The sequence below is a fragment of the Bubalus bubalis genome, chromosome 3 (genome assembly GCF_019923935.1).
Source record: "Bubalus bubalis isolate 160015118507 breed Murrah chromosome 3, NDDB_SH_1, whole genome shotgun sequence".
NCBI classification, from domain to species: Eukaryota; Metazoa; Chordata; class Mammalia; order Artiodactyla; family Bovidae; genus Bubalus; species Bubalus bubalis.
In genome coordinates, this window is record NC_059159.1 from 171,793,513 (window position 1) to 171,817,479 (window position 23,967).

At 40.1% G+C, this 23,967-nt stretch overlaps 1 protein-coding gene across 2 annotated transcripts in view; it reads right to left on the bottom strand.

Moving 5' to 3' along the window:
• The window catches only part of MEGF9 (multiple EGF like domains 9), an 81,005-nt gene that overhangs the window by 37,531 nt on the left and 19,507 nt on the right, over positions 1-23,967 (bottom strand). For both annotated transcript variants that reach the window (XM_044940537.2, XM_006054130.4), the window contains exon 2: positions 3,746-3,947. In XM_044940537.2, coding sequence (XP_044796472.2) covers positions 3,746-3,947 — 202 coding nt within the window. The remainder of the gene's footprint in view (positions 1-3,745; positions 3,948-23,967) is intronic.

Consider the following 23,967-nt stretch of genomic DNA (forward strand, 5'->3'; position numbering starts at 1 on the left):
ATTGGTATTGCAAACTTTCCTGGTGGCTCAGACAGTAAAGCGTCTGCATATAATGCAGGAGACCCAGGTTCAATCCCTGGGTTGGGAAGATCCCCTGGAGGAGGAAATGGCAACCCGTTCCAGTATTCTTGCCTGGAGAATCCCATGGATGGAGAATCCTGGTAGGCTACAGTCCATGGGGTCGCAAAGAGTCGGACACGACTGAGCGACTTCACTTCACTTCACTTCTAGCAGATCAGATTTCTCATCCTGTATAACCTTAGGAAATTCTCCTGAATTTATATGGTTTTTTTCTCCTGAAAAAAAACATGTGAAGCTTTTTTCCAGGAGAAAAAAACCATGTAAGGTATTCTCTTGTCTCTTGCCTTCCCAAACCATAATCTATAAGGCACAACTCAGTTCCTAGCTCATCTGGGAATCCTTTCTCCTTATTATTTCTGCTTGTTTCCTACTCTAACCTGTTCTATTTAGAAATTTAGCATCTATTTATAAACTTCCGCTAATGTTCTCAATGTCTCCTAAGCTAAAACTGGGATTACTCTTTCCCGATAGAGTTATTTATATAGCGTGAATTATATAATCAGAAGAAATTCCTATAGGGACTTCCCTGGTCATCCAAGGGTTGAGAATTCGCCCTGCAATGTGGGAGATGTGGGTTTGATCTGTGATTGGGGAACTAAGATCCCACACACCGCAGAGCAACCAAGCCTGAGCCACCACTGAGCCCACACGCTCCAGAGCCACACGCAACCCAGGGGGTCTGTGCACCACAGTGAAGGTCCCACGCGCCGCAACGGAGGCCCAGCGCAGCCAATGAATAAACGTATTTTAAAAAGACATTCCTATAAAACATCAAGTAGTGGGCACGACTGCATCAAAGTTTCTCATAATACTCACTCACTCTGCTCAATATTTGAGATTTTGAAAAGTGCTGTAGCAACATAGTAGATAGGAATATACACTCTAGATTCAGATTGCATACATGTCATTTCCAACTCTTATTTACTGGCTACTATGGAAAAGACCCTGATGCTGGGAAAGATTGAAGGCAGGAGAAGGGGATGACAGAGGACGAGATGGTTGGATGGCATCACTGACTCAATGGACATGAGTTTGGGCAAGCTCCAGGAGTTGGTGATGGACAGGGAAACCTGGCGTGCTGCAGCCCATGGGGTCTCGAGGAGTCCGACACGACTAAGCGACTGAGCTGAACTGATGTTGTAAGTTAGGCAAAGTACCTAACTTGTAGCTCTTTTCCTGTACAAATGAGAATAATAATAATAGTGCCTAACTGATACGGTTGCTGCAAGGATTACATGAATTGCTACATGCAAAGGGCCCAGGATCATACCTAGTGTGTCTGCAATTAATTTTCACTACTATTATTTTAAACTGAAAATTTTAAAAAGCATTAATAGGTTTCCCCATGAAAATGGAAGAAAATAAGCTAAACTTCTTTTTCTTTCACAGTGAACAATTTCTTCTTTAGACTACCAACAGAAACAGATACTTCAATCCCTACTCATATGCAAACTTGGTGATTTAATTCTCCTCTTTTGTGAGTCAACAATTCTATTCCTCACTTAAAAAAAAAACCATATTCAACTGCTGGAGTGTTACTGAGCTGAATCTACGTGCCAGTTACATTGTAAATGGGTGTACACACACAACTTAATTCTCATAAAAATTCTTCATGTTATATGCATTAATCCTACTTTACAGATGAAAACACTGAGGTGAGGTGAAATATAAGATTATACAGTTATTAAGTGGCTGAATCAAGAATGGACTCAAAGTCTACTAATTTCAGACTCCATCTCCTTTCTGCCAAATGTCACACTACTTGCCTACAATTCCTTTTCCGCTTAAGTCACCCACATATACCTTAAAGCAGAACAGAACACAGAGGTGCTTCCTCAGGGATCACCCATGTGGCCTTGCTGAAGTGCACAGCCCTGCAACTTCCTGTTTCTGTTCCTCCAGTCTCATGTCCATGTAACTTCCTTTCTGGGGGAAGACATGCGACGCTTAAGGCTGGATTTAGAGCTCCCATGCCTTCCTTCTAATGACTTACAGGTTTTCAAATGACTTTTGGGATGCAGTGCTTGCTCTGACAAATTACCTGACATTCTGAAATAATAATGTTTTAAAATTTTAAATTAAGTATTACTCTGCACTAACTCATAGAAAAGAATTATGGATTTATCTAAAAACTTTAATAAGCTTATTCTTGGGGACTAAAACAATCAAGAAATAGGACAAGTAAAAGAAATACAGATTGGAAGGAGGATGGAGGAAAACTTACTGGAAGACAGGGCAAGAAACAGAGAGGCCCCTGCATTTTTTAAATTAATTAATTTATTTTAATTGGAGGATGAATACTTTACAACATTGTGATGGTTTTTGCCATACATTGTCATGACTCGGCCAATGCGTCACTAGGACTATTTAGAGACACTGAAAAACCAGAACCGTGACAGGCATAGGGTCAGGGAGGTGTCAGTGAGCCAGAGGGAAGGCATTCTAGGAGCAGCAGCGAGAGACAAGGAAGGCCTAACCCTAACTCCAGCTCCAGGTCTAGAGACAAGAGAAGCAGGAGAGTGAGGACAGCCACTACTTGTAAGGGCTGCAGGAGAAGCAAGGCCTTTCCTTAGAAGACTAAGGAAAAGACTAAGGAAAGGGAATGGAAAATCAACATACTTCGCCATTATGCAGATAATAAAAAATCATGTGCTACTTATTTCTAAAAGACCTCTAAGGATGACAGAACCTGTCAAGTACACATAAAAGACAGTTCACGTGGAAGAGGTAAGAATAACATCTTCTACCTGCCTAGCATCATCCATTACTGAAAATCAGATATTCTGCATAAATGCTAACAAGGAAGCCATTTTCCAATATTTTAAGTGAAAAAACTTGCAATGCATTACATGTTAACACAAAACTACCAACCAACTTCCTAAATTGCAATTAAAACACAGAAAAGCACCCATATGGCTTCCCGTGTGGCTCAGTGGTAAAGAAACTGCCTTACCAGTGCAAGAGACGTGGGTTCAAGCCCCAGGTTGGAGAAGGAAATGGCACCCCAATCCAGAATTCTTGCCTGGAGAACGCCATGGACAAGAGGAGCCTGGCGGGCTTCAGTCCATGGGGTCACAAAGAGTTGGACATGACTGAGCACCCAACACTCATTCTCACTGGAAGGGCTTCCAGAAAGCAGGCTACGTTCTCGATACTTTTGCTCTATGAGAGTCAGAGAGACTAGCGGTGGCTCAAAGGCTTTGCCGGCACAGCAGGAGACCTGGGCTGGATCCCTGGGTTGGGAAGATCCCCTGGGGGAGGCCACGGCGCCCACTCCAGTATCCTGGCCTGGAGAGTCCCCACGGACAGAGGGGCCTGGGGGGCTGCAGTCTGTGGGGTTGCAGAGAGTCGGGCACGAATGAACTTAGTTAAGCACTGCACCTTATAAAGCAAAACTGGTTACCCAAGTAATCTGAAGAACTAAATCAGTAAATTAGAAGCTTTTTAAAAAAATAATTCTATTGTAGTATAGTTAATTTACAATGCTGTGTCAATAGAACCTTTTAAATCTAGACATTAAATATAATGTGGACCCCAAGTCAAAATGATAACAAAGAATATGAAATGTTTGATGACTCTCCGCCAGTCTGGTCCTTGAGAGCAGGGGCCGCCTTCTGAGTGTGATAAAACAAAGTTAAGTTTACCTTCAACCTCTGCTGCTTACCTGCTGCAGACTGTGCTGAGGGCTCCACGTGGATTACAGTCACAGGGCAGACAGCGCCCGGAAGTACCATTCAGGTAAAAACCCTCCATGCAGGTTTCACAGCGAAGACCCTGATAACCCGGCTGACACTCACACTGCCCTGTGGTCTGGTTGCAGCGATTCACATCCAGGCTTCCGACCGCAGAGCAGTTACACACATACTCTGCAAAGAGAAGACAGAAAAAGATATTATCAATCAAGAGTTAATGCTTTCTTAATAAACTCTTTTACTTTTCTTGGTAAACATTCATGATAATTTTGTAAGGATGGGTAGAATAAATTCTAGTACAAATTCACTTTCTATCCTATTTAGTTTGTTTAAATAGGAAATTATGGGCTTCCCTGGTGGCTCAGCAGTAAAGAACCTGCCTGCCAATGCAGGAGACACAGGTTTGATCCCTGGGTTGGGAAGATCTCCTGGAGAAGGAAATGGCAACCCACTCCAGTATTTTTGCCTGGAGAATTCCATGGACAGAGGAGCCTGGCAGGCTACAGTCCATGGGGTGGCAAAGAGATGAACACAACCTTGCGAATGAGCACAGCACAAATTGGGAATCATACACAGTAAAGCACATAAACTGATAATAAAAGTAACATTCTCAATTTCCTTTTCAACACTCTTCATCTTCTAACCCTCTTACGCCATACTCCAAAGTGTGGATGGATCTATATACGTTAGTTTCACTCGATTAGACCTCTCCAAAGGCAGGGCCTGTGCTAATCTACATGGAACTGAGGGCACATACTGGAAATGACAACATGCTAAATAATAAACAGTTCCATTGTACGCAGCAGAAGCCTACAGCTCAGATGGTTGACTAGCAACTTAAACAGGTCAGACAGGATTATGCTACAGCTGGAACCATGAACAAAATATTCTTCCCAGGAAGAAATTAATGGAGAATTTAAACTTTAATATGAGGAAATTATGAACAATAAATCCCAGATGAGAATGTCTACAGGGGCATCCTGATCAGTGGATTAAAATCAAATAACAATTTGAAATCTTTCCCAAATTAAAAGATTTAGAAAATAAACATTGTCTTTAGGTATATTTCAAATAGTCTTTGAATGAAAATATTTAGAACTAGTTGGCTTTAGCTTTTTAATGCAGATTCATTTAAAGGTCAATTAAGATTTACTTCTGCTCTTACTTATATTCATTGTCTTTGGGATGGTTTTGGTAACTGTTTCCTGTACAGTGTTATGGACCTCCATCCACAGAAATAGTGACATTCTATTTTCCTGGGCTCCAAAATCACTGCAAACAGTGATTGCAGACATGAAATTAAAGACACTTGCTTCTTGGAAGGAAAGCTACGACAAACCTAGAGAGTGTATTAAAAAGCAGAGACATCACTTTGCCGACAAAGGTCCATATAGTCAAAGCTATGGTTTTTCCAGTAGTCATGTATGGATGTGAGAATTGGACCATAAAGAAGGTTGAGTGCCGATGAACTGATACTTTCAAATTGTGGTGCTGGAGAAGACTCTAGAGTCCTTTGGACTGCAAGGAGATCAAACCAGTCAATCCAAATGGATATAAACACTGAATATTCATTGGAAGGACTGATGCTGAAGCTGAAGCTCCAATACTTTGGCCACCTGATGCAAAGAGCTGATTCACTGGAAAAGACCCTGATGCTGGGAAAGACTGAGAGCAGGAGAAGGGGAAAATCGAGGATGAGATGACTGGATGGCACTATCAACTCAACTGACATGAGTCTGAGCAAACTCTAGGAGATGGTGAAAGACAGGGAAGCCTGGTGTGCTACACCAGGTGTGCTACAGTCCATGGGGCTGCAAAGAGTTGGACACAGCTTAGCAACTGAGCAACAATGAATCCTCATTTTATTAAGAAGAAAGTATTTTCAACATAGTTTGACAAAATATCAACACAGGACTTTTTAAGCATGCACAAAAACATGTGGTTAGAATCTACTGCAGATAAAATAAAACCTTGTACATATTTTAAGAATAGCCCCTATTCCAAAGTAGCTATGGACCTGGGTTCAAAAAGCCCAGAGAAATCTATGGCACAAATTATATTTCTGAATAGGTAAGGAACTATATAAAATAACATTATAATTTTAGACAAAAGTTTAGCTTGGAAAAAACTAATGTAAGGTTTGATGATTTTTAAAAAGATACTGGATAAACTGCAAATCTAGAAGTTATAAAAAAGTTACTCCTCTGTTCTAGATAAGGAAATTAACCTTCAAAATTCTTTATGTCATCCCAAGCTGCTCATCCACCTCCATCAGAACCAAAGGCTCCACAGAGATATTCTCACCTGGTCCGCTCTCGGCCCATGTTTCCTCAGTTCCTGACCTTTGGTGTCAGCTCATCTCCCTGCTCTTCACACCTCTTCTAAATTGTAAATATACCAAATGAATGAATAGAAAAGTGGTTTATTTTATGTATATTTTATGCTTCAGTGGGGAATTAGTTACAAAACCCAGAGGAGAATTCAAATTTCTTCATCCCCGAAGCTTAGGGCAGCAATAAGCTTTCCATCTCAATTGGGATTCTTATTTTCACTAGGCTATGTAAGCGTGACATTTTTTGACAAAGTTACATGTTTTCACATCATTTCTAGTTTCTGTGTGTGTGTGTGGTTTTTGTAAATTAGAAAGCCATGTTTAGTGGTCTATAAACCTTCCAATAGCAACTTCATGGCGAGATCACTCTACCAAAATGACCAGAATGTTAAAAATAACATTTTCTCCCAATATCTGGAACATTTCCAATATACATTTAATTCCTCCTGCTGGACCAATTTCATCACAAGTTAAACCAACCAAATTATGCTGGTGTGGGCAGAAGTAGCTCAAGAAAAATAAATGAACTAAAAAGCTCTATAACAAAGACTGAGAATTTTATCTATTATTTCCTTACTAACGTACTTCCAACTGAAACCTGAATCAGTATTCCCAGCAAATGAGATAAAATTTTTAGTAGAGGTGTTCTGCTGCTGCTGCTGCTGCTAAGCCGCTTCAGTCGTGTCCGACTCTTCACGACCCCATGGACTGCAGCCTACCAGGCTCCTCCATCCATGTTTTCATCATATTTGTAAACATCTTTATTGACAGTGTGCGGAGCCCAGGATATGAAGGATACCATCTTCTTTCCCATCTTGCTGACTCACAACTTGAACTCCTCAATGTCAGGACACTAATTCTGCTTCATGGACATTGTCCAAAACTGCCATGGTAATAAACCCAAACTCGGCTTTCAGATCTCGTCACAAAGCTGTAGTCTGTGACTATGGACAGAGGATGAGATGGTTGGATGGCGTCATCGACTCTATGGACATGAGTTTGAGCAAACTCCAGGAGGTAGTGCAGGGCAGGGGATTTTCCAGGCAAGAGTACTGGAGTGGGGTGCCACTGCCTTCTCCAAGAGGTGTTCTAGAAGAACCCAATTAATCTAAGAACTTTGAGAAAAAAAACTAAGTATTTTTTCAATAAAGTCTTATGGATAAACCTTCAGTTCATTGGTTATTTATTATTTCTATACAGCTGATTTGATCTCTTTGTAATCCCCTGAACAGACTCTTCAGACCCATCTTTGAAACTTTACTCATTCTGTACTCCATGAAACTCTCTCTCCTGTCCACACATTTAAATCTATCCTTTATTTAAAAAATCAGCTGAAACTTACTCCTCCACATACTATAATTCTATCACCCATAGTTTGAATCCATAACATCTACCACCTATAACTCTCATATGACAGTAATTTAAAGAGAAAGTAAGTGAAGCAGATATGAGCATGGGCTATAGAAGCAGACAGCTACAGGTTTAAATCCAGCTCTATCACTTACTAACTTCAAGACCTTAGGCAAGTTAGTTAGCCAAAGTTAGTTATGACCAAGGCAATTTAGCCAAAGAATTGATGCTTTTGAACTGTGGTGTTGGAGAAGACTCTTGAGAGTCCCTTGGACTGCAAGGAGATCAAACCAGTCAAATCCAAAAGGATATAAACACTGAATATTCACTGGAAGGACTGACACTGAAGCTGAAGCTCCAATATTTCAGCCACCTGATGTAAAGAGCTGACTCATTGAAAAAGACCCTGATGCTGGGAAAGATTGCAGGTGGGAGGAGAAGGGGACGACAGAGGATGAGATGGTTGCATGGCATCACCGACTTGATGGACATCAATTTGAGCAAGCTCTGGGAGTTGGTGATGGACAGGGAAGCCTGGCGTGCTGCTGTCCATGGAGTTGCAAAGAGTCAGACACGACTGGGCAACCGAACTGAACTTAGTTAACCTCCTTGTGCCTTCTTTTTCTCATCTGTAAACAGGGCATAATTAAGTATTTATAACACTCAGACCCAACACATAAACTGGAAGTGGTTTGGAGTGCCAAAATAGTAACTATAATAGCTGGAAGAAATGGACTACTATTGCTGTTCTCTCCATCAGTCGTGTCCAGCTCTTTGCAACCTCATGAACTGTACCACGCCAGGCTCCCCTGCCCTGCACTACCTCCTGGAGTTTGCTCAAACTCATGTCCATAGAGTCGATGACGCCATCCAACCATCTCAGGCCATAGTCACAGACTACAGCTTTGTGACGAGATCTGAAAGCCGAGTTTGGGTTTATTACCATGGCACTTTTGGACAATGTTCATGAAGCAGAATTAGTGTCCTGACATTGAGGAGTTCAAGTTGTGAGTCAGCAAGATGGGGAAGAAGATGGTATCCTTTATATCCTGGGCTCCGCACACTATCAATAAAGATGTTTACAAATATGATGAAACCAGAAGGGCACAGCTCATGGTTTCAGGGAGAAGTAAAACAGCATCATTGATTTTAAACCCTCGGTACTGATCATCCTAACAGTAGTAAAGTGAGTGAGTGAGTGAAAGTCGCTCAGTCATTTCCGACTCTTTGCAACCCCATGGACTATATAGTCCATGGAATTCTCCAGGCCAGAATACTGGAGTGGGTAGCCTTTCCCTTCTCCAGGGGATATTCCCAACCCAGGGATCAAACCCAGGTCTCCCGCATTGTAGGTGGATTCTTTACCAGCTGGGCTGCAAGGGAACTGCAAATATTTCAGCAAGGGAGATCACCCTAGTGCCAGGATAAAGTTCTATTGCCACGAAGGCGATATATCAAGACAAAAATACACTATCCCATTAACATTCCTCCCCAGATCTAAAGGGAAGGAAGCTGAAGTGAGGCATACCACGGGCCAAAAAAATATGCATCTCTTCTGTTTGGAGCTCAGAATTTGAGGCCCTTTCTCAATGTCTAACCTCAAATGAAATGACCCAAATTAAATGAATAGTATGAGCAACGGTAACAAATACAAAGGACTACAAATATTCACTAAATTGTGTAGGATAACTTGTTAGCTTGTACGTAGAGTAAACTCTCAGAGCCCTCACAGTTCTAGACATTCATAGAGAACCAGATAGGAGCTAATGCTGAAACAATGCACTTTACAGGAGACCTAGCAATGTGAAAAAATAAAAAAAAGACATGTCAATTGATAAAAGCAGTGGGAAGGACCTACAGTCAAAGGCAAGAGATGAAGTGCTGCTCTTTTAGTGAAGTGGACTCTTAGACACCGGAACAGCACAGAGGAGTCTGTGGCATGACTGATGGCGAGTCACTAGTGTGTATGTTACTGGGAAATAAAAAACACGAAGAGGACTCTAAAAGCTCATCACAGACAAGTCTGAATAAAATGCCAAAGACTCACTGGGCTGCCTGAGAGTATATACGGAGGAATAACTCAACATCATTTGAATGGCAGGTTTCCTTTCAATGCCCTATAATTCTTAGGAAAACTGTACAGAGATAATAAGAGAAGAGTAACACATGTATTAGCAGGGAGACATTTTCTTTTTGTTGCGCTTCTGAATAACAATGAAATATGGTGACTTGAACCTGAAAGAAGAATAAGAAACTCAAATCTGGACTTCAAACTGTTTAAAAATAGAAACAGGAAGAGAGAAGAGACAATAAATGGGCACTTTTCTCTGAAACCTTAAACTTATGGTATGCTTTTGATGTAAAAGTACCCAAAGCAATCATTACATTTAAACACTGCACTTTTTCAAACATCCCTTACCAAGGCCAAGAGATGAAAATTTTAGCACCAAAGAAAAAATAAAAAATTAGTAATTTTGTTTAGAAGTCCCCTCTTTGTGCACAAACACCTGTCCTGGTAAAAGATTATCTCCTTGAACATAATAAAGACCTTTTCCAGGCTTTTCATACACCTGGTAAGTTTCTCTTTGCATCCAACTTTTAACCAACTCATGTCCTCAGCTCAGTAAAAAGTCCATGATATCATCTACAGAATTTTAATAATGCTTTGCTATCTGCAGCTACTTTAATGGGAGTTTTAGAAAAATATTCATTGTAATAATATGGCCTAATTAATGTGTACTTTGCTTCTCTGTGCCTGTTTTTGAAGCCCTTTTTGAGTGCTGATATTAACTAGGATGTCTGGAGATTAAGGCAGTTTGATACATTAATAATAGTGTGTTAGCCTTTTGCAGTTAAAAAAGAACTATAAAAGAAGTGAAAGATTTGAACAAAAAAGTGAAAATATTGCGTCCTCGGTCAATTCATGATGCAAATCTCACAAAGAAATGTTGCTAGCAGCACTGTTGCTGAACTAAAATGATTATAAAACAACTTCTACACTTAAGCATAGATACCGAAAAAATACACACAGCGCACTCACAGGAACCTAGTTCGGAAATATACCTGAAATTCTCTCTATAGCCTCTTGTAAAACTATGGAAATATCTTCGCCAAACTCAGTCTCTAACTCATTCCTTCAACAATGATTCCACTCCTGCTTTTTAAATCTTCAGATACTGAAAGAATATAAAAAATATATCTATTAAGAATACCAAAGAGAGAAAGAAAGGAAACTGCTTTGCGATATTTCAAAACTTTTCATTCTTCCCCATATTCAGTCGATATACCAAACATACTATAATATTGGCAGCATCTTCCGCTCAATCTCAAAGCAGCAAAAACTAGAAGTATTTAAAACTATTTCAAAGCACTTAAAACTCAGCACTTAATCTTACAATGAAAATGTAAAGCATTAAGAATTCAAGCTTAGTAAGTTTAAAATTATCTGAAAATTTATACCTAAGTAAAAAATAAATACACTTTAGTATCTCCTTCAGGAAAATATAATTATTTTGTAAGGCACTATCTGTAGGTCACTTATAATTACGGAGAGATTTAGTGTCTCAGGCTTATTATCAGATGGGACTAGGCTGATTCCAGGACATAAACTACTTGGGGAGCTTCATGAACTGAGGTCCCCTGACAAGCGGGACTGTCACCATGTCCTGCTTCATACCCTGAAGTCAAAGAAAAAATACATCTTCCCAACTTCCCAGGGGACAATCTCCTAGTCCTCCATCTTCTCCTTTTCCTTCTTTTTTCTATTGAGTGTATTCTAATGTTTAAAAGTACTTCTATTCTCTACATACACAATGCAATCGTAACAACATCTACTGAATGAAATCAAAGAGCAAACTGCACAATAAGAGGCCACAAGCCTGTTAGAATGGCTCAAGTTAAGTAAACAAAAATTTTTAAAGTGACAATATCATTTGCTGCGAAGGATGCAGACCAATTGAAACTTTCAAAAATTATTGCTGGGAACACAAAAATAGTACAGAGACCTTGAAAAATAGTTTGATAATTTCCTATAAATTAAATATAGCTTCATCATATGATTTAGCAATTCCACTCCTAGGTATTTATCTGAAAATGAAAACCTATGTTCACACAAAAACTTGTATTAAAATCTTTAGGATAGATTAAGGTGGTGCAGTAGTAAAGAATCCACCTGCCAATGCAGGAGATACAAGAGACAAGGGTTGGATCCTGTGGTCAGGAAGATCCCCTGGAGGAGGAAATGGCAACCCACTCCAGTATTCTTGCCTGGAAAATTCCACGGACAGAGGACCCTGGAAGGCTACAGTCCATGGGGTCGCAAAGAGACACGACTGAGACTAAGCACAATTACATATTCATAATCACCCAAATCTGGAAACAACCCAATGTCCTTCAATGACTGAACTGGATAAACTGTGGTACTTCCTTGTGAGAAATGCTACTCAGCAATTGAAAAGAAGGAAGCCTTGACATGCAAGGATATGACGGACTTCAATGCATTACGCTAAAGAATAAAGGCAGACTCAAAAGCTACTTGTTATATGATTCCATTTACAAGATGTTCTGGAAAAGGCAAAACTGCAACAGCACAGAAAAGACCAGAGGATTTTCAGGAATCAGAGGTAAGAGGAAGACTATACAAAGGAACAGCTCAAGGCAATTTTGAGGGTGTAATGAAATCATTTTGTATCTTGAGTTTTGCATTTCTCAAAACTAATAGAACTAAGTACCAAATGAGTAAATTTTATTGGATGTAAACTTAAAAAACATTTTTAAGAGCAATGAAGCTTTTCTAGCCCAGATCCGTCCGTTTTGCCGGGGGCTTCGGTGTGCCACGCAGCGACTTCAGCTGAGCTGCGGGGCTAAGTCAACACAGCACCCAACTAACAGCTCAGTCTTTTTCAAAGCTAATGTTACCATTAAAACAGCAAGAACTGGTTAAAGCTTCAGCTGATTACTACATTAGGAACATTACCGGATTGTGGAACATTTTCTGATTCAAAATGTTGTTTAACTAAAAGAAGGTAGGATTTCCCTTTTCCCTCTCTCTTTTTTCTTTTGGCTTCATCTTAAGTCTTGGATTGTAATTGCTTCTGTGTAGAATGAGGGAGAAAAGGAAAAAATGGAAAGATAAAGATATATAGGATTCCCATCCCCTTTTCATACACAATTGCCTATTTTGCTTTGAAATTCATCATTTAAAACCCTACTCTATTTAAACAAAGACTGGGAAAACAACTTTGAATCTATCCAACAAAAAACTTCACCTTTTTCACAAACCTACGATAGCATCTACAAAAATAACATCTTTCCTGATTTTTAAACAAAAGAAAAGGAAAAATAATCGTCAGAAACAAGAATAAGAATACTTAATTCAAACCTCACCTGCACATTGAAAGAACACAAAATAACAACAACTGAAACAAATTACAGTGTATTGACTACAGACCTGATTTCCTAAATGTATAGGAAATCATACAATAACTATGTTATTTCAAAATGTAGTTTTTATTAGGCCCATATTTCATCTTTGTAGGTTTAAAGAAAGTTCGGAAAGGCCTCGTTCTCAGGAAAAGGAATTATCAACATACAGCTCTTATTTTTATAAAAGGTCTTACTCTAGCATAACACTGATACTCAAATTACATTTCACATTTATGTTATGCCAGCGTAGGGTCACAAATCTTTGCAAAGCTGGGAAACTTAATATTAAAGTTGATGAGTTTTTGAGTTAAACCAGGCTTTGTACAAATGTGGAAAGTTTTAAAGCCACCACTTTTAAAGAAAGCTTTACCTTTTAAACTAAAAATATATCCATCAAAATTCCCAATCACAATTCACTATTGCAGAGCATTTCTTCCACTTTACGGCAGACATATGAAAAATAAAAGGCTAGCATGAATCCCAGGGACGGGGGAGCCTGGTGGGCTGCCGTCTATCGGGTCGCACAGTCAGACACGACTGAAGTGACGCAGCAGCAGCAGCAGCATGATGTAGGTTTTCTGGAAATTCTTCTGTCTCACGCTTTAAGGACCATGTTGTTAGTGCCTGTCCCTGGCTCACCGCCAGTTTTCCACAATCCAGAGACAATTCATCTAATTAATGAGACAAGACAGCAAGTTCTGGGAAAGGCTGTAACAACTACCTTCTACTATGAATGGTAACAAAGATGATATTAACATTGCTAGTTACTGAGCACGTGCTGCATGTATATCAAACATCACATCAGGAACTTACACATATGACTTCCCTGAGTCTTCACAATCCTATGAGGAAGGTTTTTTGAATGAGGAAATTGAACCTGAGACAGATGAAACAAATCATTAAACCAACCAGTACCAGAGAAAAGACTGGAACTCAAACTAAATAACTCCAAAGTACACGTCTTTTCACTATGAGAAGCTTCTGCTATGAAAATGAGTAGCAAAAACACTAGACAGATGCAAGACATCTGAAAACCAGAATCTGCTGCTACTTAACCAGCTCTGTGACCTTCAGTAAGTCTACCTGCTCTGCCTCTCAGTGTCTCAATCTATACAGTACGGATAATTCTTGCCATCTGTCTATATGAAATACTTAGGTACAAAGGAAAATACTATATGTATGGTCTTTGTGCTTTTACTATAAAACACTGATTAAGGAAACCAAAAAGACCTAAATAAACGGAGAGACATACTGTAACAATTAGATCTACAGAGTCAATGAAACCTGATCAACATCTCAGCAGGATTTTTTGGTTGATAGTCAAAAGCTGACTCTAAATATGATAAAGCAAAGAAACGTGAATAGCCAAAGACAAAGCTGAGGAGTCTCAATAACTGATTTCAAGACAGTCTAAAGCTGCAGCAATCAAGACAATGTGTTATTGGGGAAAGAAAAACACGAAGACCAATGGAACAGAACAGAGTCCAGGAACAGACCTTCACAAATATCAGCTAATTTCTGACAAAGTGCAGAGTCAATTCAATAGAGAAAAAAATAGTTTTTTTCAACAAATGGAGTTGGAACCACTGGACACTCATATGCAAAAAAACTGAACGTTGAGTTAACCTCACACCTTGTAAAAAGTCAAAATACAGCATAGCTCTACAAGTAAAATGTAAAACTATAATACCTGTAGAAGAAAGCGAGAAAATCTGATTCACCTTGGGTTAGGAAGAAACTCTTAGACACACACCAAAAGCAAACATCTTTTCAAGTGCTTATTTGCCACACACACGTCTTCTTTGGTGAAGGGTCTGTCCCAACCTTTCCCCTATTTTTAAATCACACTGTTTGCTTTTCGAGTTTTGAGAGTTTTTGTATATTCTTGATACAAGTCCTTTGACAGAAGCGTGATTTGGCAGACATTCTCCCATCAACGGCTGAGTTTTCATTCTGTTTAGTAGTATTCCAAAGAGCAAAAGTCTTAATTTTATTTTAATTAAGTCCAATTTATAAATTTTTAAGGATTTTCGCTTTGGGTGTGTGTCTAGAGGTTTCTTCAACCTGCTTTTCGTGTGAGAAAGTAACAAGTCAAATGAATGTCAAACAGTAGGGTAGAGTGAAACAATTGCTCCAGCTACAGAAATAATCCCCAACTGGCGACTTAGAGAGCTGCACTTGCTCTGGGCTGGTGAGTCAATATATTGCTCAAAGGCAAACATGCATGCTCATGATTTGGTATTTGGGATCCGTTTATTTAAGTGCATTCTCACAGCTAAGAGAATACTGCTAATTAGTATTTCCGGTATCTCTCTAAAAGAATCGTAATGATTTAGAAGCCAAAGGTCATGGATATGGAATATGCTAAATTGCTACCTAGGCAAAACATTTTCTTCATGTCCACTATTCTTCCATTTGTTTGCATTTTTCAAGGCTAAAAAAAAAACAAACTAATTTTGCCATTTAATAAGAGTCAATTATTTACTTTTTAAAAGTGCATGTTATTCCTTCAGGCCACCATCAAATTCAAAATGCACTGAAAGAATTAACCAAATACTGCCCCTATGGCTTGGAAGAATGACTATTCTATCAAACTCTGAATTTTGGTGAGCTTTATTATTTACAGCATTTTCACAGCTTCCTTGAGTTTAAGGGAAAATGAGAAGGGGGGAGGAGAGCAAATACAGTAAACAAACTTGAACACTTGAAATCTGGCTCCAGGCCATAGTAGGAAGAGATGAGTCCATGAGATGAAGGGATCTGGGTTCAGATATTGTAATCATTGCTTATAAACTATACGATATTAAATTTCACACCCTCTTTGTAAAGACTTTTCATAAAACTGGGATAATGATACCTAACTTATAAGAGTGTTTTAAAATAGATCGCCAGTCCAGGTTCGCTGCATGAGACAGGGTGCTCAGGGCTGGGGCACTGGGATGACCCTGAGGGATGGGATGGGGAGGGAGGCGGGAGGGGGGTTCAGGATGGGGGACACATGTACACCCATGGCTGATTCATGTCAATGTATGGCAAAAACCACTACAATACTGTAAACTAATTAGCCTCCAATTTAAATAAATTAATTAAAAAAATAAAAATAAGAGGAGACAAGGCAAAGAAAATACCTATGACAGGGCCTTCTCTTCCCCATATAATATTTTATTATAAGTAACCTTTTTAGCAAAACAGCATTCTTAGATGTTACTAAAAATTGCAAGTATTGAGAACTAAAAGGGATCATCAGCGATCTCAGAAAACGCTCAAATTACCCTAAACAATTTCATTAACACCTTAATTTTGTAGCAACAGAACACAAAAGGTAAGAAACATAAAAGAAATTCAAGTACTGCCGACGGCTTCTGAGGTTGGGACTAGATTTGTCTGAGTGTCTCTATTTACAGAGCACAGCTGAGCAACTTAAAGGCTAGAACTATTTGCTCAGTATAATACTAATTTGCTCAGTAAAATGAGTTCAGAGAAGAGTAGTGCAAAGAGAGCAAGAGGAAAGGTCAGTTTTAAAATATTATCCTAAGGTACCCAGTGATGTTACCTAGGAACTGTTTCCTAATTTTCGAAAAAGAGAAGGTTGGTCTCACATATTACAGTTTAATATTCACTCCAAGCCAAGTTTTAATCATATTATTAAATAGATAGTTTGTGGATTATTAGAAATATTTGATCACAAAATTACACCATACCATCCTGGGAAAGCACCTGGGGTACACAGGGAAGCAAGAGTAGAGAGGAAATCTACCTACGGTTGCAACAGACTAACAGGAAGTAATAGAAGGAGAAAATATACACCAAAAGGGTTTACTGAGGCTCTGAACTCTAGACTCGGGAGTTTGCACTTCATCCTACATGGTATGATTCTCCAAATAAGGTCCCATACCACCTGCTTCAGAATCCCCTGGGGAGCACACTCATATTCTGATTCCCCGGGTCCCATCTTAGGCCTCCTGAATAGAAATCTCTATTTCTATCTGCAGGAGGCAGGGACTCAGAGATATGCATTTTTTTTACAGGCTTCAAAAATGGTTCTGATGTCCACAAAAAGTTTGCTGCAGGCAAAAAAGAATATGGAAAACTCTTGAGCAGAGTAATGATATGGCCAGAATTGGGCTTCAGAAGTAGCAACAGCAGGACTGCCCCGGTGGCACAGTGGGTGGGAGTCCGCCTGCCAACACAAGCGACACGGTCCCATTCCTGGTCTGGGAGGATCCCACACGCCTCGGGCATCTAAAGTTGGGCACCACAACTGCTGAGCCTGCACTCTACAGCCCTCGAACCACAACTAACGAGCCCCTGTGTCACAGCTCCTGAAGCCCAGGCACCTAGAGCCCATGCTCCACAAGAGAAGCTGCTGCGGTGAGAGACCCAAGCACCGCGAGGAAGAGCAGCCCCTGCTCACACAGCCGGAGAGAGGCTGACAAAGCCAGCTCAACCAGAAACAAACAGATAAATAAAAGATACAAAAACAAGAACAAAATAGCAACAACAACAGGAACAACAGTAACCATGTCTACTACTATTCATTATTTGTTTACTTATTTCCTTGTTACATACCAGGCCCTGTTTTATGTACTTCACACACACTGACATGTAAAACTTTCAAGGAATCAGTAAGTAAGTACGGGTAATATAAGGGATAAGATAAGGAAATGGAGGGTCCTCAAGGTCAGATGGCCTCAAGGAGTCCACCTGGGACTAGATTATCCTTAGCAGCATGTGAAGGAAGGATTTGAGGCGGGAGAGTTGAGATGATGGATTTACTGATAAATACTGTAACAGTCGAACAGGAAAATCTGAAATCGGGGAGCATCACGAGTAAGAATTGCTTTTGCAAACATACAGATACCTGTATGTATGTTATACAGTGAAATTAAGTCTGCTTGCTTTCATCAACAAACATGGCAAGGCGGAAAATATACCTGTCTGCAGCTGTCTGCAGGGCTAAAAGTTTAAATGGTTTGGAGTTAAGAGCCAAGTGAAAATAGCTGAGCCTTGAGTTATTTCAAAAGACATTTGAAAGAACTTTTTTCTTTTGAAAGTAGATGTAGGCTATCTTACTCTGTGTTCCCTATCTAATCCTCTTACTCCTCAAAACATGTTGACAAATTCTTCCCACTCTCCTGCCACACTTCACTATTATCAAACACTTATACAGTATAAACATTGTTTCACACTGCAAGCTGTGAAGTTCTTTGCCTTATCATCATGACTAAGCATTTGGGTAACACTTCAGATTCAAAAATAAGGGCACAAGAGAGAAGAAATTCCTGTTGCAATACCACTGCTCACTCCAGCTCTTCCTATACACACAGTAAGTGGAATCCAATTATCTCTCCTCTTGAAAACACACATATAAACACTCACAGAATCCTCAAAAGAAAACTGAAATGGTCAGCAGTCACAATTCTATCAATAAAACATGGACTGGAAGGCTCCTTTTTCTTTTTTCTTAAATGAGAATTTGGGAGCACCGTGATGTCAAGGACCTTGTTCAACTTTGCAAACAATACAAAACACAACCTTCTAGCTTCCTTTGATCATTGCTAAAGCACTGCTGGAAATTAACTGTCTCAGAAACTCTCAGGGACCCTTGGTCAATAAGAAATCAACGAAGAAATAATTTGGCTTCCTCCTCCACTCCTAAAGTAATAGTCTCAGAGAAGCCAGCGATGTTAGCTAAAATATCTAAGGGAAACAGATACTAGCAAAGTGAAATTTACCTTCACACCGGTGGACTTGCCTATTCTCCCTACTTCACTTCTGATTTCACACATCCCATTCGCTACTTTCTGTGCCATTAGAAGATGTCACCACACTGTTGGCAGAATTGTAACCTGGTGCAACTGCTATGGAAAACAATATAGACATTCCTCAAAACATTAAAAGTAGCATTATCATATAATCCAGTAATCCCACTTCTGAATATATATCCAAAAAAACTGAAAGAAGGGTCTTGAAAAGATATTGCCACACCCCTGTTCACTATCAGCATTATTCATAATAGCCAAGATGTGGAAGCAACCCAAATGTCCAGCTACAGGTGTGAATAAACAAAGTGTGGAATACACATACCACAAAATAGTATTTGGTCTTGAAAAGCAAGGAAATCCTGTCACATGCTGTAAATGGATGGAATGAAATCATTATATTAAATGAAATCAGTCACAAAAAGATGACTACTGCATGATTCCATTTATAAGAAGTATTAAATGTAGCCAAGTTCAGAGAAACAGAGTCCAGTGACAGTTACCAGGGGTTCAGGGAGAGGAGGAGGGAAGGAAGAGTTCTATTTAATGAGGAGAGAGTTTCAAATCTGCAGATGATAAGTTCTGAAGCTCTGTTTCACAACAGTGTAAATACACTTAATGCTTAACTGTACACTAAAAATGGCTAAAGTGGTGAGTTTTAAGTGTGTTTTTTAATAATTAAAAATATAGGTGGGTGGAAGCTATCATCATATGTATGTGTGTGAACTTCTTAATTTATCAGAGAAGCTGGGAAACATTAAGTGCTGGGACTTAAGGATCTAATTATGTGGTCTACTTCCCTTTTTACAGATAACTGAAGCTAAGAGGAGTAAACTAAATTCGCATATAAACCTTGAAGCCAAACAGATGCGATGCAACATTCACTGTAATACTTAGCTGGGAGCGTGTACAAAAGTGGGGATTAAGTGAAAGTGCAGCACAGAGCCTGCCACACAGTTCCCCTTCCCTCTGAGCATCTGGGATAGTTCATCTAATAGCCAGAGCCCTGTCCGGGCTGACAATGGTAAATGGAGTGACAATCTGAAAAGAGACAAGTGGATTTTTTTAAAAATTATTTAATTAGGATCCATATATCTAATTTAGGTCAATTCCTAAGAAATATTGTAGTTAAGCTAACTATCCACTGAAATTATTGTTTTATTCATGTTTTCTCACCCAAAAATCTTTCTAATTTTAAGCAAAGAATGGCTACAGATTACATTTCAATACTATGAATAAGGGGCTACTCCTGGAACAACCAAATCTCTCATACACTCCTGAGGGGAACATAAGCTTGTACGTCGTCAGAGAACCGTACGGCAACATCTAGAAAGACAACGCTGCACAGCCACCTACCGCCGCCTTGCAACTCAAAGTGTGGTCCACGGGTCTGCATCACCTGGGAACCTGTGAGAAAGGCAGGTGCTCAGGCCCACTTCACACCAACTGAGCCAGAACCTACGATGTAACAAGACTCCCAGGTGATTTCCATGCACACCAACTGCAATGCATTGTCCCAGAGAAAGTCTCCTCTTTGTGAAGAGACATGGGCAAAATTCACTGTAGCTTTATTTGAAACAGTAAAGAAACGCATTACTTGAAACAGCTTACATCCGCTGGATCATGGAAAAAGCAAGAGAGTTCCAGAAAAACATCTATTTCTGTTTTATTGACTATGCCAAAGCCTTTGACTGTGTGGATCACAATAAACTGTGGAAAATTCTGGAAGAGATGGGAATACCAGACCACCTGACCTGCCTCTTGAGAAATCTGTATGCAGGTCAGGAAGCAACAGTTAGAACTGGACATGGAACAACAGACTGGTTCCAAATAGGAAAAGGAGTATGTCAAGGCTGTATATTGTCACCCTGCTTATTTAACTTATATGCAGAGTACATCATGAGAAACGCTGGACTGGAAGAAAAACAAGCTGGAATCAAGATTGCCGGGAGAAATTATCAATAACCTCAGATATGCAGATGACACCACCCTTATGGCAGAAAGTGAAGAGGAACTGAAGAGCCTCTTGATGAAAGTGAAAGTGGAGAGTGAAAAAGTTGGCTTAAAGCTCAACATTCAGAAAACAAAGATCATGGCATCCAGTCCCATCACTTCATGGGAAATAGAGGGGGAAACAGTGGAAACAGTGTCAGACTTTATTTTTGGGGGCTCCAAAATCACTGCAGATGGTGACCGCAGCCATGAAATTAAAAGACGCTTACTCCTTGGAAGGAAAGTTATGACCAACCTAGAGAGCATATTCAATAGCAGAGACATTACTTTGCCAACAAAGGTCCGGCTAGTCAAGGCTATGGTTTTTCCTGTGGTCATGTATGGATGTGAGAGTTGGACTGTGAAGAAGGCTGAGTGCCGAAGAATTGATGCTTTTTAACTGTGGGGTTGGAGAAGACTCTCGAGAGTCCCTTGGACTGCAAGGAGATCCAACCAGTCCATTCTGAAGGAGATCAGCCCTGGGATTTCTTTGGAAGGAATGATGCTAAAGCTGAAACTCCAGTACTTTGGCCACCTCATGTGAAGAGTTGACTCATTGGAAAAGACTCTGATGCTGGGAGGGATTGGGGGCAGGAGGAGAAGGGGACGCCAGAGGATGAGATGGCTGGATGGCATCACTGACTCGATGGACGTGAGTCTGAGTGAACTCCGGGAGTTGGTGATGGACAGGGAGGCCTGGTGTGCTGCGATTCATGGGGTCGCAAAGAGTTGGACACGACTGAGTGACTGATCTGATCTGATCAATAAGAAAATCAACACACCGTGGTGTATTCATACAGTAGGAAACCACACAACAACTTAGACAACTGGAGTTACATGAGCCAGCGAGATAAATCTCAAAAAAAATGCTGAGTGGAAAGAGCATGGGACGACGTCATCATGCAGTTTAAAACATAAAACCACACACTATACTGTGTGTGTGTGCACGTGTGCATGCACGCATGTGCACACACAGAACCAAATTCAGAACAGCGGTTACACTTGAGGGAAGAAGAAAACTGGATAAAAGAGGAACACTGGAGACTTTAGTCATATCTAGTATTTTATTTCAAAACAAAACAAAAAAATTGAAGCAAATGTGGGAGACAGTTCAGATATTACAAAGCCGAAAGCTAGGTACAGAGGGGATGTTCACTATCTTACTTTCTACACTTTTTGGGAAGCTTGATGTATTTCATAATTTTTTACAAGACATACTCCCCAATGATTAATATTCCTCATTATTAACACTATCTTACTTGACCTTGTACTATAGTTACTAATCTACCTGTCCTATTTGGGTTCTAGAAAAACAGGTTTCACATCTGATCCATCTCTGAGTGCATACTCACCCCTCCCCAACACACACATCCATGGCTCTCCGGGCTTCAGACACCAGGTTAGGAGATGCGGACGTCAGATTGAAGTTAAGTCATGGTCACCCAAGGCAATAAATGGATAAACAGAATCTTTGCCTGGGGCGGCTAAGACTATGGCCTCAAGAGAAGGACTAAATGCAAAGTCCTAAAAGTAAAAGAAAGCAAACAGCTCAGTACTGGAAGCAGGACTGAGTCAGGCGCACCGAAAGAGTGAAAAAGAATGAGAAGCACACCTAAGGGCTTGAATTTGTTACTTCATCCAGCAAATATTAATAGACATTGACTTACTCTGTGCCAGACATAGCATTAAAGGCTGGGGATGCAGCAGTCAATAAAACAAACCAAAATTCATGCCCGTGTGGCCCTCACCTCTTAGCAGAGGGAGACATACAATAAGCAGCTTAAATATCTAGTATATTAGAAGGTAGCTAAATAGTAAGAAGGAAAAGCAGTGCAGGAAAGAAAAATGCAGCAGCTGTGCAGGAGGTGAGGAAGGGCTGTGCATGTGGGTGCTGAAGAGCCCCGTTTCCACAGTCTGGCCAACAGGAGCGCATGTATGTGCAGCAGTCTGCCTTCTGCCTGTTGTTTCCACATGCTCCGGGCAAGGAATGGAGGCTGAAAAGGTTCAAAGCAATATTCTGTTGAATAATTAAATGAGTGAGTAAGCGAATGAATGTATATGACTAGAAGATGAAAAGAAAAATATCAAGAACATGAAAACAGACTCTGATGTTGTTAGAGAAACGACCCTTGGCAAAGCACATAATTTATTAATTCAATTATCAACAAAGTAGTTTTGAATCAGAAATGAGTAATGTAATTTCTAGATGCTAAAGACACAACGATGTGGAAAAAAGACACGGTTCCTGCTTTTATGCAGCTTACGGTCTTACAGCAGAGACAAAAAAAAAGCAGTGATACAGTATGAAAAGTGCTGAGGTGGAGCCACGCCACAGCGGATGCGAAAGCATGGTATGTGTTTTCACAGGGAAAGACGCCTATGTAAGACTTCCCAGAGGAAGAAATCTAGACTGGGACACGAGGAATGAGAAGGTGTGGCCATGCTAAGAAAGGAAGACTATCCCGAATGGCAATGGGTAGCATGTGTAGTGACCGGGGGTAAAACAGGGCAGAGAACCAAGAAAAGTTCATTTTAGCTCTGACCCAGAATAGAAAGCAGGTATAGTGATAGGTTCAGGGCTTTCTTGAGGGAACTGGGTAGCCATGGAAAGTTTTATACAAAAAAGCATGTCATGATCATACCTTCAGTTTAGAACTATAACTCTGACTGTATGTAGAAAATGCATTGGGAAAGAATGAAGGCAAAGAGACCTTTTAGTAACCTGCTAAAATAAAATAATCCAGTTGACAGATAGCCAGAAAAGTCAATGGCAAGAGCATGTGCACGCTATTATAATCAGAGAAAATTTATCACTGCTTGGGCCAGATGGTATGTTCATGTTCTCAAAACCTATTTCTCTATTGCAGCAAAAAAAAAAAAAAATCACATGTGCCAATGAATTATCAATGTCCCTTACCCAGAAGGTAGGAAAACTGCATTGAATCCTAGACCCTAATAGAACAGGGCTATAAAAATGTGATCAGAGTTGTGCTTGGTAATAACCTTAAAGTCATAATGCTCTTCCCTAAGCGAGCATGTTCACGGCACACCCTGTCAGTATCCGATAACAATTTGCATCCTTTCCCTTCCCCATCTTTCCACCCATTTTAACAGCTTCTGAGACCTAGAGATTCATGCCTGACTGTATAAGAGACAAGCGCAGCTTTTCAGCTGAATAAACAAAGAGACAATGAGGGCAATGTGGCAAACAAGGCTGCCCACTCAGATATTTTCCAAAGTAGGAGTTCATGCTGGGAATCCCTCAGTTGGAAAGCCCAGGGGAATAAACATTCCAGATCTATAACTGAACCAATATCAAAGACCTGTTTCATCA